We start from the raw sequence: 13,510 nt of genomic DNA, 5'->3' as shown, positions 1-13,510 counted from the left end.
TTATAAAGTCCTTTGTAAGGACGAAGGATCAAGGATACTTTTTCCAGACATATATATCTTGTTTTCTCCCTTATTTGTGAACCGATCGGAAGGGGCGACGGCTTCCAGTGTTCAGAATAAAATCCCAGATCTGATGGAGTCCTTATCGAGGACCAAGGATCGAGAATATTTTCTCCAGACATATATATCTTATTTAATCTCTTATTTTGTAGCCCGATCTGGCCATGCGTGATCAGAAAAATGTCCTTGAGCCTTCGCTAAGGACTCGAACAATCACAACCATACATATTTAGTTTCTCGGCTAGTTGACGGCCGATCTAGGCGTGCAATGACTTCCTGTGATCGGAAAAATGTCCCTGATTTGACGGAGTCCTTATCAAGGACCATGGACTAACATAAATATCCTGTTTTCTCAATTATTTGTGGGCCGATCTGGCCGTTCCATACGTTCCTGATTTTGGAAATATCATTGGTAAGGCCCCACCCTAGAAAGTATGTTTTCCCAATTCTTTGCAAGGATATTTTTTCAATAGTTGTATTCATCAAATCGTAGCTGAGTATAAATAAATAAACACGTGAAAAACATTTGTATCTATCTTAAACCTAATAACATTAAAATTTATCTAGAGTCTAGTAGCCCGCGTGGCCCTACCCTTGCCCTTGCCATTGTCAAAGTCCTTGTAGTCGATGTCCAGGTCGAAGGATGACGATGACTTGTTCTGTCCTGATGGGATACGATTCTGTCTGGCTGGGATACTTTGATAGAACTCCGTCTGGCGAGGAGGAAATCGAATACGACACGCCTTGTGGCAAAGCGTAGGGCATTTAAGTCCTCTGTGAAGGAAGATTTATTTTAAAATAAATCCGCAATTATATTCTGGTTTACTTACGCGTCTCGATGCCGAAGCTCAGCGTTTCATTGGGCGACGTATCAATGGGGGGTTGCTGACAATATTTTTCGTCGGCGGGAACCACCAATTGCGCCGTCGATTATCAGACCGTCGACTCGGAGCTCTCGAGAGGACGAGGAGCTATGGCGGAATCACCCGCGGAGGAGGTACCGACGGCGAGCGGCCTGCAAAGATGGTAAGATGAGGGGATCGCGACATAGCAGTTTGTGGACAGAGAGGGACTCGGCCAATAGAGCTGGAGGGAATACAAAAATAAAAGAACCAAGAAAAAATTGTCAACGGAAAATATGAATAGGGGGAAGCAAGGAAAACTTACCCGGTCAAAGCCGATGAGGTAAAGCCGATGCAGGAGGCAATACGAGGTCGGTTTAAAGAGAGAAAATCGCCACAGCAGTGAAGGTTAAATTCTCGCGCCGCTTATCCAGGAAAATATATAATCCAATATGCTCTCAGAAGGAATAAACAATTACGATTTATATTGGGAGCTGGACCCATCGCTAATCAATTAACTTTCAACTGGGTTTTCAGGGTCTTCGGCTCTGGCGTTCAGCCATCATGAGCACACGGGAAAGACCAGAAATATTTTAAATGCATACAAGACTCCTGCACAATGAGACAGTTTTTTGTATATGCACTTCGCACTTGGAAACCACTTCCTCACGTCAAGGCAATCAGTGGTGCCATGCAATTCAAGTTGACCTTTATATTTAAAATAGTAAAGATGAATGAAAAGAGAGCGAGACCTCTAGAAACTACATTACAAAATTACATTAAAAAATATTAGTATACAATTTTAATTGTAATTTTAATCACTTCTTAATGTTAGTAAATTCCATTCTTAAATTTAAATAAAACTAATTCATTTGTTGTGTCTAGCGCCCTAATTTATAAGTATGTAATATGCTCGTAGCGCAAGGATGGAATAATAAAATATACAAATAATTTTAATTATGAATTATAAATAAACAAACCTTTTTATTTAAACTATTAGCATTATTTGTGTACTATGCATTTTTTTAACAACAAAAAATGCTTTTATTGCCTTATACTATTTCATGGCGGGTCTGCTGTTAGGCCGGATTGAACATATCGATGATACACATAATTATAATTTATTCTTTTTTAAATTGAGATCTTCGTCTTGAGTACCTGCTGACCTTTTCCTAGTTGAAAGTGGAGTCCTGAAAAACAAAAGAGGAAATCAATTAAAGGCATAAGTATCAGTATCTTCATTTAGTTATATTTATTTGTGCTTAATCGTCTTCAATATTGAGTGAATTTTTAAAAGCAAAAGTCAACCAAACCCAACATAGTATTTTTTTTAATTTTAAATATTTTATAATATCTTCCGTGTGGATGACTACAGTGATCTGGCAGTCTGGAGCAGAGTCTAATTGTAGGATTGTATTCAGATATTTTGGGCCTGGAGGTCCAACGAGTCAGTCGACTCGTTAATAATAATAATAAGAATACAATTATGTTCTTACCCGATAGAGCAGACATCAATTTCAAGATTATCATTGCTAACATTTCGTCCCACGTTGTCTTTGAAAGGAGAAAAAGGTTCATGGACCTTATTCCTTATTTTATTTTGATGATTTAGCGAAGGGGTATCTTTTGGATCTCCTATTGTTGACTTCGTTGAATGTTGTATAGTTTTGTTAAACACTCCACTTTTAGAATTTGCGTTTTTATTCAGTGAGACGCTTGACACCAACTTCAAATCACTAACCGTATTTTTCTGTACAATATTGGAGCGGTCATAGCGTGTAGTGCTTGAAGCGGCATCAGAAGTACTCGTAGACATTGCAAAAGGTTGCTTGGAATTACGAATAGTTTGCGGAGGGCTAGCTAGGGGTACATTTTGCATGCCACAATTGGTCAAACCCTTACGGGTTATGTTTTCTAAAGAAGAATTCTGGTTAACTACAAGGTTTGTCGTGTCTTTATGTACAGCGGCATAGGGTGGGACTTTTCTTTTTCGTTGATTACTGTTTTTTGAAGAGTTTGACACAGGATCTTTAATCACCATTGTTGCCGATTTTTCTTCATCTGCTGTGATATGTGTAAGATCAACGGTATTTATATTTTTAGCAATAATTGAATCATTCGCAGCGCTTACGCTTTGAGTATATCGAGGATCGAATGCATTTAAACGTTCCTTTCTTGAAATTTCATTATCTCCAACGTCTGTAAACTTTGCTTTATTAGTTGAAGCATCATAACTCTGATTCGAAAAGTTTATGAGACTAGAGAAAGGACTTTCAAGAAAATGTTTGTATTGTTCAAACGTCGACAGTACCTTGTTTGTATTTAGATTCGATTGCTCAATACTTTTAGAATGTCTCTGAAATATATCATTTGGAGCTATTGAACTGGAACTATTTGGCACGCTGGGTACACTCGCAGAAAGAAAATTATGATTTGATTGGTTGATTGGATTATAAGGGGAGACATAGCTATTATCATTTAAGCAAGAACTAATGTCTGGATATCGTAGCGAATACTTTTGGTAGTAGTTTAAGTTGTTCAAGTAATTTTGATTCATGTTGTAATTAAGTTGTGGCATAAATGTTGTTGGCTGAATACTGTAGTTTAATAAATTTTGCATCTGAAAAAAAAGAAAATTATTTTTGTTATATATGTGTGTACATATGTGGGTAATGTACACATTTGACATAAGTTTCAGTTTAACGAAATATTGCATAAAACATAAAACTGCAGCTCGGGCTGCAACTAAGCCGAGATCGGGCTGGGACACCCGAAAACTTTCTTCCTGATGTTAAAAAGGAAGACCCAAAGATCTTGACAGCCTTACAAACGTTTATATCAAGGGAAACTACGAGGCTCCTAACGAAGCCACCATATAAGCAGATCCTAGTGATTTAGTTCTATCCCAGTAGCAAGGGCATCACATTTTTATTGGGATGATAATTTCTACTTACATCCAGACTTGGAATTGGAGCTAAGTACGAGGACAGCCTTGAAGTCGGAATACTGCTTTGACCTCTGAAGAAGAAAAAAATTGATTATGCTTTTATGTTGCTTTTATAAGACCGCTAAAAATAATTGCTTACGTTTCAGCATGTAATCCTTCCTTTTGTTCTGAGGGAGAGAGATTGCAAATAATAAATACATATATTATCATAAAGGTTAAGAGACTCTATTTAATGTTTTACCTAGATTGACTTCTAATTCTTTTTCGTAAGTTTCCCAAGCATCCGCTTTTTCTTGTTCACTCAATTCTTGCTCCACTTTATTTTCTAAGAGACTGTCATGCTCATGGTATTTATAAACAAGCTCCGATTGTCTTAATAAGTGTGCCAGTATAGTGTCCTTAGGAAGCACAGGCATAGTTCTTTCACTTTTTTTTGGTTTCGTCAACCTATAAAGTAAAATATTAGCAAGTCAATAATTTATTATTCAAAAATAACTTTCTTAGAGGATAGCATCTCGGCTCAAAGTGTACCTTACATTTGATTTATTAAAGTATAGCGTAAGATAGTGCGCTACAGTATATAAGTTAGGCTTAAGATTTAATTAAATGAAGAGGAAGAGGTCCTTACAAATAATTGAAATCGAAAGCAAGTACTTTGCGTTTTTCGTCGCTTGAAAGATAAAAAATTTGCAGCCACCAGTATAGATTTTTTATATTTGGAAAAACTATTTCAAAACTTCATGGCGCCCCAGGATGGACTCGCAAATTAAATCTATATATAGTTGAGTGGCGCAGTGACACGACTGAAAGGTGCGACACATATCTGAAAGCATATATATCTTATATAGATATATATTTAAATTTACTGCACATCGTGTGTGCAAGAACGCAAGCAAATGAAGCTGCAAAACCACCGCGTCGGTCGCGCAAATACCCTGTCAGTAGTTGTACCGCCGAGGGAATCGACTCCAGAGGAAAATTTTCGTTCTCGGGCGATGAAGAGGTTCAAGAACACACCATCGATATGATGGTTTCGACATCGATGGAGGATAACCATGGAGAAATTCGGTGCCTACTAGTCACTTCCAAAACAAGATAGGCTCCAAAGATATCAATGAAACCAATTTCGATTCCCAGGATGGAACTTATGGCAATGTGGTATTGATGATAATTAAATGGAATAACTTAACTATAAAGAGCAATGAGGTAGATCAGAAATAACTGATCTACAATGTATGTACATTATTATTTTATTGATTCTGGCAATAATAATCGACTATATATATCGACTCTACTATTAAAGCTGATAAAGAATACATATACTGTGTAGTTTATGGGGTCGCAAACGCTTCCTTCTGGCTGTTAGGATGTCTGTTCAATACCGAATATTCAGTATTCAGACAAATTTAGTTTAGCTTCATAAATAAATCATTACTTACGTATAAAGTTCTGCTAATTCCTCCATGTTATAATGCCTATCTATTTGTTGTTCATCTACTACTCGAAAACTCATAGCTTGTTTTGTAACAGATCGAGAGTAAACTTTTTCTTCCATTGTGCCCTGTAAGTATAAGAAACGTAAAAATGAAAATAGCTGTATAGTTTCATGGCTCATTTTACAATACCATTGCAATTAGACGATATATATAGCAATTTTTTTTTTGCCCCAGACGAAATACTCGAAATATATTTTGTTGATCATTGGAGGGATTCCACGAGGTATCTAAAATTATAACTCTATTCGCTCCAATTAGATTTATTCCTTGGCCTCCAGCCCTGGCAGATATTAAAAAAACGCGTGCACGTTTGTTAACTTCACTGTTGAATCGTTTGATCATTTCATGTCGTATGTTTTTAGGTGTTCTGCCATCCAGTCTGTAATAGTCCTGGCCACTGATCCATTTTCCTGAGGGTTTATGACTTGATGGTACATCTGGAATGCAAAAAGTTTGTCAGAGTCTGCAAACTATTCGAGTAATATTTCGTAAAAAGTATATATGATCTATTAACTTCTAGATTAAGCTTTAAATATTCTTAGGCCAATTGAAAGCTTTCAAAATTGCAAAGTTGTTTAAAACTAATTATAATATAATTATAATATACTAAAACATATTGGAGCCCCAAGTCTATCAGAAAAATTTAGATTGATGTCAATTAATTAATTATTATTAGTCATAATATATGAAATTTAGCGTATACTGAGCTTACGGGCGAGGTAAAACAGTTCGGGATCAGACTCCGTAATCCGTTTGAAAAAGTATTCCACAACATTGAGTACTGCCACAAAAGCGGAAAAGATTAAACTGGAAAGAAAGAAAGAGTGGAAAATTAATAACGATCAAAATATGCATATTGTTTCATGGGCATGCGACTATTAAGTTACTTAAGTGTTAGCACAGCAATCAATTTTCAGTTTAAGGGCTTTTCCATTCACATAATAGTGGGTGTGGAGTTCACCTTTAGCGACCCACCAAGCGAATCGACGTTGACCTTTAAAAAGCCGAAAACAAAGGAGCCAGTTGAATGCTAGAAGCCGGTCTGATCCTGACCGGCTACAATACGGAATCTGTCCTCATTACTATCTGGAAGCAAAGGGAGCACGGGCACAGTGCGAGTAGGAGTCGACCTGATAAATTCGCAAGACTCCAACAAGTAACAAGGCGTTGTTAGAAAGCAGCGTGCATGAAAAGAGTCCTCTCTCGCATACGGCCAAATGTTTATTTTTATAAAAACTATATGTATAGTTTTTAAAGAAAAAATTTAGATGGTGTTTTGCCTAGGTAGAGTCTTGGCTGTCTGTTTTATAGGTATATTTGTAGCTGTGCAACTGCTCACCATTTTTCGCCCTTCTCTTCGCACATTCGAAGAATGGAAAACATTATCCGGAGTTTATTACTAGGAATTACAGATTCCAGATCTGATTTTGTCAGATACCTGCGCCACCAATCATTAGTTACAGACATAACACCAGTTTGACTGTCATAGATGTCATCTGGTTGATCTTCTTCGGAGTTCGGACAAGGGATTTTTTTAATTTCTTTTTTGCTTCTTTGCTAAAAACAATAGTTATACGTTATAAGATGGTTTTAAGAGCAGTAATCAATAAGTTGTTTACGTACGATAGTAGCATTTTTCCATGCGTCCTCTAATACCTTAGGATGTGTCCATATCTAAGGAAGAAAATGATTAGCATGTATCATCTCCAACATATTAAACTTACCTTTCTTAAAACAGTATAATCTGTTATCAGGCTTTTGCCTCGACAGTCGCCGCGGTTTCCTATTGCTTCCAATATATGTTCATAAAGTATATTCTATAAATAAATTCGTTGTAAACCTTTCATTAAAGTGATATTAAATACAGAAGTAATGCACGTTATGTTTGTATACTTTATATATTTGTATATTTTTAAAATATATTCAGGAAAAAATATACTACTAATAAACGAAGTACTGCTTCTTGCAAGAGAATTCGAGAATTTTCAGAATTATTCAGTATTTTTTACTCGGCTTTCCTGAATAAGCTGAAAAGCTTGCATTTAGAATCATGAAACCATTAGAATTGATTTAATATCATAGAGACATACAAAAATAATAATAAGCTAATTGTAAAGATATTGTTCGACAATCAAAAAGGAATAAATAATTACGTACCTGAACCGACGTCATCGGAATAAATAAAACATACTCGAATTTTTGTGGCAAAAACGTTTTAAGCAACTCTGCCTCTTTCCTCTGTAAATAAAAGAAAAAAAGTACTATATTAAACTTGATCACCATATTTATAGAACATTTATTAGCCGCAACTTAACCCACGTTCAAGTCGATTTCTTGCGAGGAAGGCGTTCCTAAAGCACATTAAGAACTCATAAGATATACTAATCAGCATTTATGGTCTCTTTCTATGCAAACTAGTCACTCAGTTTTCAAAATCAAATCACCAATATACCATAGAGCTCCATAAAAAAGATCGGTTTGAAAATCAATAATGCCCTTCCTGTTTTGTGACGAGGTGTTGGAATCACTATTACAGACATCTATACTCTTTGAGTACCCGGTATAAACTTCGAGTGTGTAATAAACATATTAAAGATGCGTTATAAAAACTCCTCGACCTCACAGTAGCACAAGATTAACAATGTCCTGACCATCAATGCTGAATAAAATAAAAAATGTAGTTACCTGAACAAATTTTGATAATTTCTTGTGTAACACGTAGGATCGCTGTTTCATTATTGTAATATCCTTTTTACTGGAATCTTTGTGTTGGCCGTTCTTTATTGGATTTGCATATAAATTTGCAAACTCCCTTTCAGTTCCAAGGTACAATGGTTTTATAAAGTTTACCATGCTATAATCTATAAATATATTATTATTATAATTATTATTATTGTATATTCGTGGGCATCCCTAAAGAATTACTTAATTGGTCAAATGGTTGTACACTTGTAAAAGCGTGATATCACAGGAGTCTGGATGCCCGATGCACCAATTTGGAATTCAAGCAGTAAAACATCTGATATATGAAATGAATTTGAAAGACTAGAGTAATGCTGCACTGTTTTTTTTAGATTGCGGCAAAGCTTTCGACCGCGTTCTGCTGGATGGCTTTATTCAAAAAATCTAAATATTACTTCCAAAGAACATTCATAAAATATTGATGACATATACGACTCCGGGGAAAAGACCTCCCCGCCCAGAAATAATAGCTAGGGCAGTACTCTAAATAATTAATTAAATAAACATATTATATCCAGATTTTCCTACTTGCTAGTCTCCAAAAGAGAAGATTCAATAAATAAAATACAGTAAAATTAAAAAAAGAACCTAAATGTAAGTCAGTAAAACTCAGAGAATACCGGACAGGGATCAATTTGAGACACTTTAATTCTACGAAAAACTTACATTCTTTAAGATTATTTTGTATTGGCGTTCCGGTTAATATTATTCGTCTTGGCGTTTTAATTTTTGATACAGCAAGACTTATGGCAGATTTGCTGTTTTTAATAATATGTCCTTCATCACAAACGACTAAATCGGCACCTGTTAAGATACAAATAATGACCATTTTGGAATTAATTTCTTATAAATAAATAATTACCCGGCTCTAAAAGGTATTTTTGAACTTTTTCGCGAACATTTTCTAATTTTGAAGAAGTCACGTTCCCTCGATATTTATACGAGTGATAAAAGACAAGAGAACGGAATGCCTCGTAGCCCACTAATAAGCAGCCCGCTTTGTTAGTCGACGATAATGACCATTCTTCCAATACCCGTAGCTTTTCTGCAATATCCCTAAAAATATAAGTATAAATAATGCATTAGAAAGCGAAAAGATGCAAGGACCTCGAAGCACTTTATAAAGTACACATAAAAGAGTAAGTTTTAAGATAATTGGAATTTCAAAAAGTTGTGTACAGTTTTTAGAAGCTTAATTTAGAAGCTAATGTAACTTAAATTCGGCACATATTTATTGTTTGTCCTCTGTTCTTGCCAGAAAAATCAAACGTGTTAGGTATCGGTATCCGGTATGGAGTTCTATCATTTTTCGATTATCGGTGACCTTTTTTAACATCGGATAGGTAACAGTTACAGGTTTCTGATTTAGTTTTTTGTATTCATTCATTTAAAGATTCAATTCAATAATACCGTTATAAACATGTAACATTTCAGTCCGATAAATCTTAACCCGAAGTCCAAAAACTGGCAATAGCAACTGGAAATTGGTTGAAATATATAAAATGGAATGTAGCCCTTGATCAGATTCAAGTGTGGATCTTTCTCAGATCCCTAATGAAAATCAATGAAATATATGAAGACGTGAGTCAGAAAATTATTTTGTGAATTTAAATGTGCCACAGCTCTGGATTTTTTTTTTGGCTTCCTCGTATATAAGGCTATAATATTTTGGTTAACTTATTATTATTATTATTAATATTCCGTTCCAATATTAAATATTGGGCAAACTAAAAATGTTATAAGTAAGAATAAAATAAAGTAAATAATAATGCCTCGGAGTACATGAATGTATGTAAATACATAATTATACAAAAAATCAAACTCACGATGAATCAGGGAAAATGAAAACCTTTAAATGACTTTTTACATTCAAAGGACTCAGCCAATAATGAAATTCGTCAGCCCAATTCATGACCGTGCTTTTTGGACAGAGTACCAAGACCTTCGCTGTATTTAGTTCCTTGTAAGATATGACGGTGTGAAGCAAAGCGATGAGCTAAAAAAAATATTTGTTTGTTGTATTAATGTTTGCTCAAATTTTGAATTTTGAATATTCGTTTTACCTGTAGAGTCTTTCCCAGGCCCATGCAGTGAGCTAAAATGCATCCTGAGCCAGCATTCTTTTTGGCTTGATCCACTCCGCCATAACAAGAATCGTACATAAATTTAATACCATCGATTTGGTGCGGCTTTAATTGCTTAACTATATCACAATGCACTTTAATAAACTTATTAGTGCTTTCGATGTAATCAAGTATTAGCTCTGACTTATTTATATTTTCAGAATTCTTTTTAATTGCTTTGCTAAGCTCCGAATGTTTCTTTTCAAGGCGTCGTATACGTTCACTTTCGGTTTTTTGTGCAGCTCTAGTTTCATTGGCAAGCTGATCAATTCGAAGCATTGGTTTTATCAATCTTGATTTTTGAAGATCAGCTTCAACATCCGAAAAATCGCTTTCCGAGCTTAGAACGATTTCTTCATGTTTATTGTGCTTTCCCGATTCTGTTAATGTATTTTTTGACCTTTTTTGATCATCTTCTTTGACAAACACGTCTGCGTTTTTCGCTGACCGCTTATAGTCAAGTTGAATTTCTTTGTCAGCAACAAGAGCATCGTCCGTTTCCACTTGATCTATTTTATCCGAGCTAAAATCTCGCAAGAACTTGTCTACAGTATTATTTATGTTATCACTTTCTTCTGACAAAAGTTCCTTTGAATTATCGTAGTCACTTTGATTTGACAATCCTGAATCACTACTTGAATCATTTAACAGTTGAATCTTGATTTGTTCGTTATAACGCGAAAGAAACTGTCCCTCGGTAATACAATCTTCGTTCTAAAGTGAAAAAAAATTATTGTATTATTTGTAAGATTAAGTAAAAAAGTTTGACCTCGTGCATACTCACTTCAATTATGGTATCACTTTCATATTGGTCCATGTCTTCTCCAGAGCCATTATCCTTTTTATCCATACTCTTTTGAAACAAATTTTGGTGACTCTTTTGCTTTGATTTGGTGCAAGTCTTATGGCCATGACGGGTATTCAGCGCACTCAAATTTGTCAGTCTGTAGAGAAAATATTAACATTTTAATTCTTGCCCTTAATCTATTACAAAAATTCGGTTTGGTTCAAATACAAACCTGTCGATTTCCTGGTCAGTATCGTTGTCCGATACATATGATTTCGTAATTGTTATAGTTTTTTTATCGCCCCCACACAAATTTGAATTATTATTTACATCCAGCTTTATATATTTGGAAAGATCAACACCGTCATTATAATCGTAAAGCAAATTCCTGTTTTCACTTGAATGGTTCCAGTGAGTTATTGACGACAGTCGGGAACTACATTCAATTGAAGATTTTTCGTTTAGATCGTCCGAGCTACTTTCGGAGCTTAATTCGGAGTCCGAACTCAATGAACTAGATGTATCTAAAAGTAGTCTCATTTTTGCTTTATGGTTTTTTTGATGTTTCGTCATCTTTGATCCATTGAACGGCTTCTCTAGAGCTTGACATGAAGACGTACTTCCAATGGTTGCAATTTCGTGAAGTTTTTTTATTTTTTTTAATAAAATCACTTTAAATTCGTCTTCAGATTTTGAAGTGTGCGCATAACAATCATTTATTAACTGTTTTGCTAAATTTAGTGTGGCTCTTAAAATTGGTTTAAGGACAATTTTTTTTTTCACATAATTTGTACCTTTTTCAAGGTACTGGTCATTCAGCTCGACTTCCAAGGGCTCTGAACAGTACTCTTTTAACTCTGCAGTACATTTTTTTTCACTCGTTACATCCAATTCTAAATTAAAAGTTTTTATTTTTTGTATGGTGGTGTCAATGAAATTCGATATGTCTGTTGTAACAGGCTCAGATACAGCTCTATTTGGAAAAATAAGATTTTGAAGCATATTTTCAACACAATCCAGGCATTGTCGACACTTTAGCTCTTCTTGTGATGTATAGTTATGATCGCTCAATGCGTCTGAAAAGCTTGTGTCACTTTTTTTCAACCAAGTACATTCTTTACGTCGATGCTCTTTTGCAGGAAATTTTAACAATTCTTCAGTACTGTTGTAGGTATTAGAGAAATTTTGCACTTCAACTTGATTTATTTCTTCTATAGAAAAATCTACAAAAGGTGTTTCCGCAATTGGTTCGGTAGTAGTTTCGCCACAATTATCTTTCGAAACCTCAACACAAAAGGATTCGTCCTGCATACTTTCCTCCTTCAGTAACGGTTGATTCATTTTGAGTCTATAAATAATATATAAAAAACCATTTAGTTAGCATTGTTTAGCATTCTTTTTTGTTTTTTTTCTTCTGAAAAGATTTCTAATCAAGAAAGGACAGCTAACTTCGGGGCGAAAATCTTCATCCAGATCAATTCATAAAAATAATGCACACAAAAATCAATTAAATATTAGTTAATTGGAATTCAATCAGACTTAAAAAAAAGAGTCGGTGAGTCGCCACTACACTACAGTACCCAAATCTCAGTTATTATTCGAGTATATGTGAACTCACAATAAACAAAATTTAGTAAACGATATCGCAAACGAGAGTTACGCGAAACACAACAGTGCAAAACTCTCGAATTTTAATGGGAAAAATTGCTTATAAGCGAAGTCCTTTGGATTGGATGCAAATCATAATCAATCGAGATAGAATCAATAGAATATACAGTTATATACTAGGGGGAAAACCCTTAAGAACTCGCTTAGATCGTTCGCCAACACCCGTCTCACTTGCTTAATCAATTTATCAGGAACTTGTAATGATCTATCAAGAATTTACATACGTGAAGAAACTATTATGACTCAATTTTTACTTCTGTAGTACTGCTACTCCTAATAACATGGTTAAAAAGGGCATCGAACAAAACAATAATAAATGTTTGTTGTTCTACTTAACCGTACAAGTTTAATATGACATGAATGATAAGGGTATATGGATAAATGTGGCGCTTACTCTTCGTTTTGATTCAATTAACAAGAAACAAATAGTTGTCAGTTTTTAAGAATAAACTCTACAGTCAATTATTCATTATTTCTGGGAACACCAAATTCATTTTCAAAACACCCGAGTACCGGCAGTATCAGAATAGACGGCACGGCAGGATGAGACAATTATTTACCTTTCAGATCTTTTATATTTAGTTGTACATAACAAGCTATTGAAAGCTATTGGTATATATGGCTTGCATATGTATTTTACATATTATTATTTACAAATCTTTCTTATGCCTTGATATTTTAGAAAGTTGTTTGTTTTTATTAGTGCGATACAAAAATATTAGCAATTAATTGTATTTGTATCAAAACATCCAACAACAGATAAGTTAACACTGGAAGAGGTCATGGACGACAGCACTTTCATTTCAATTTGCATAGATATTGCTTTACGATTTTTCACCTGTAAT

The 13,510-nt window shown here is 34.7% G+C and overlaps 1 protein-coding gene across 1 annotated transcript; it reads right to left on the bottom strand.

The window, feature by feature from the left end:
* Window positions 1–519: 519 nt before the first annotated feature.
* Window positions 520–12,345, bottom strand: LOC6588725 (transcriptional regulator ATRX). The gene is made up of 22 exons (XM_026988828.1): window positions 11,230–12,345; window positions 10,995–11,154; window positions 10,151–10,924; window positions 9,914–10,083; window positions 8,950–9,143; window positions 8,754–8,891; window positions 8,031–8,206; window positions 7,503–7,583; window positions 7,070–7,162; window positions 6,969–7,019; window positions 6,685–6,902; window positions 6,058–6,152; window positions 5,475–5,782; window positions 5,289–5,410; window positions 4,091–4,296; window positions 3,989–4,016; window positions 3,857–3,920; window positions 2,399–3,522; window positions 1,883–2,092; window positions 1,228–1,610; window positions 891–1,146; window positions 520–834 (listed from the first exon to the last, which is right to left on the bottom strand). The coding sequence occupies exons 1-19, from the start codon at window positions 12,336–12,338 to the stop codon at window positions 2,017–2,019; spliced, it is 5,187 nt and encodes a 1,728-aa protein (XP_026844629.1). The 5' UTR covers window positions 12,339–12,345; the 3' UTR covers window positions 520–834; window positions 891–1,146; window positions 1,228–1,610; window positions 1,883–2,016.
* Window positions 12,346–13,510: the final 1,165 nt, after the last annotated feature.

Source organism: Drosophila persimilis, unplaced genomic scaffold (genome assembly GCF_003286085.1).
Source record: "Drosophila persimilis strain 14011-0111.01,24,50 unplaced genomic scaffold, DperRS2 tig00000191-arrow-pilon, whole genome shotgun sequence".
Classification (NCBI taxonomy): Eukaryota; Metazoa; Arthropoda; class Insecta; order Diptera; family Drosophilidae; genus Drosophila; species Drosophila persimilis.
This window is presented reverse-complemented; position numbering and strand designations above follow the sequence as displayed.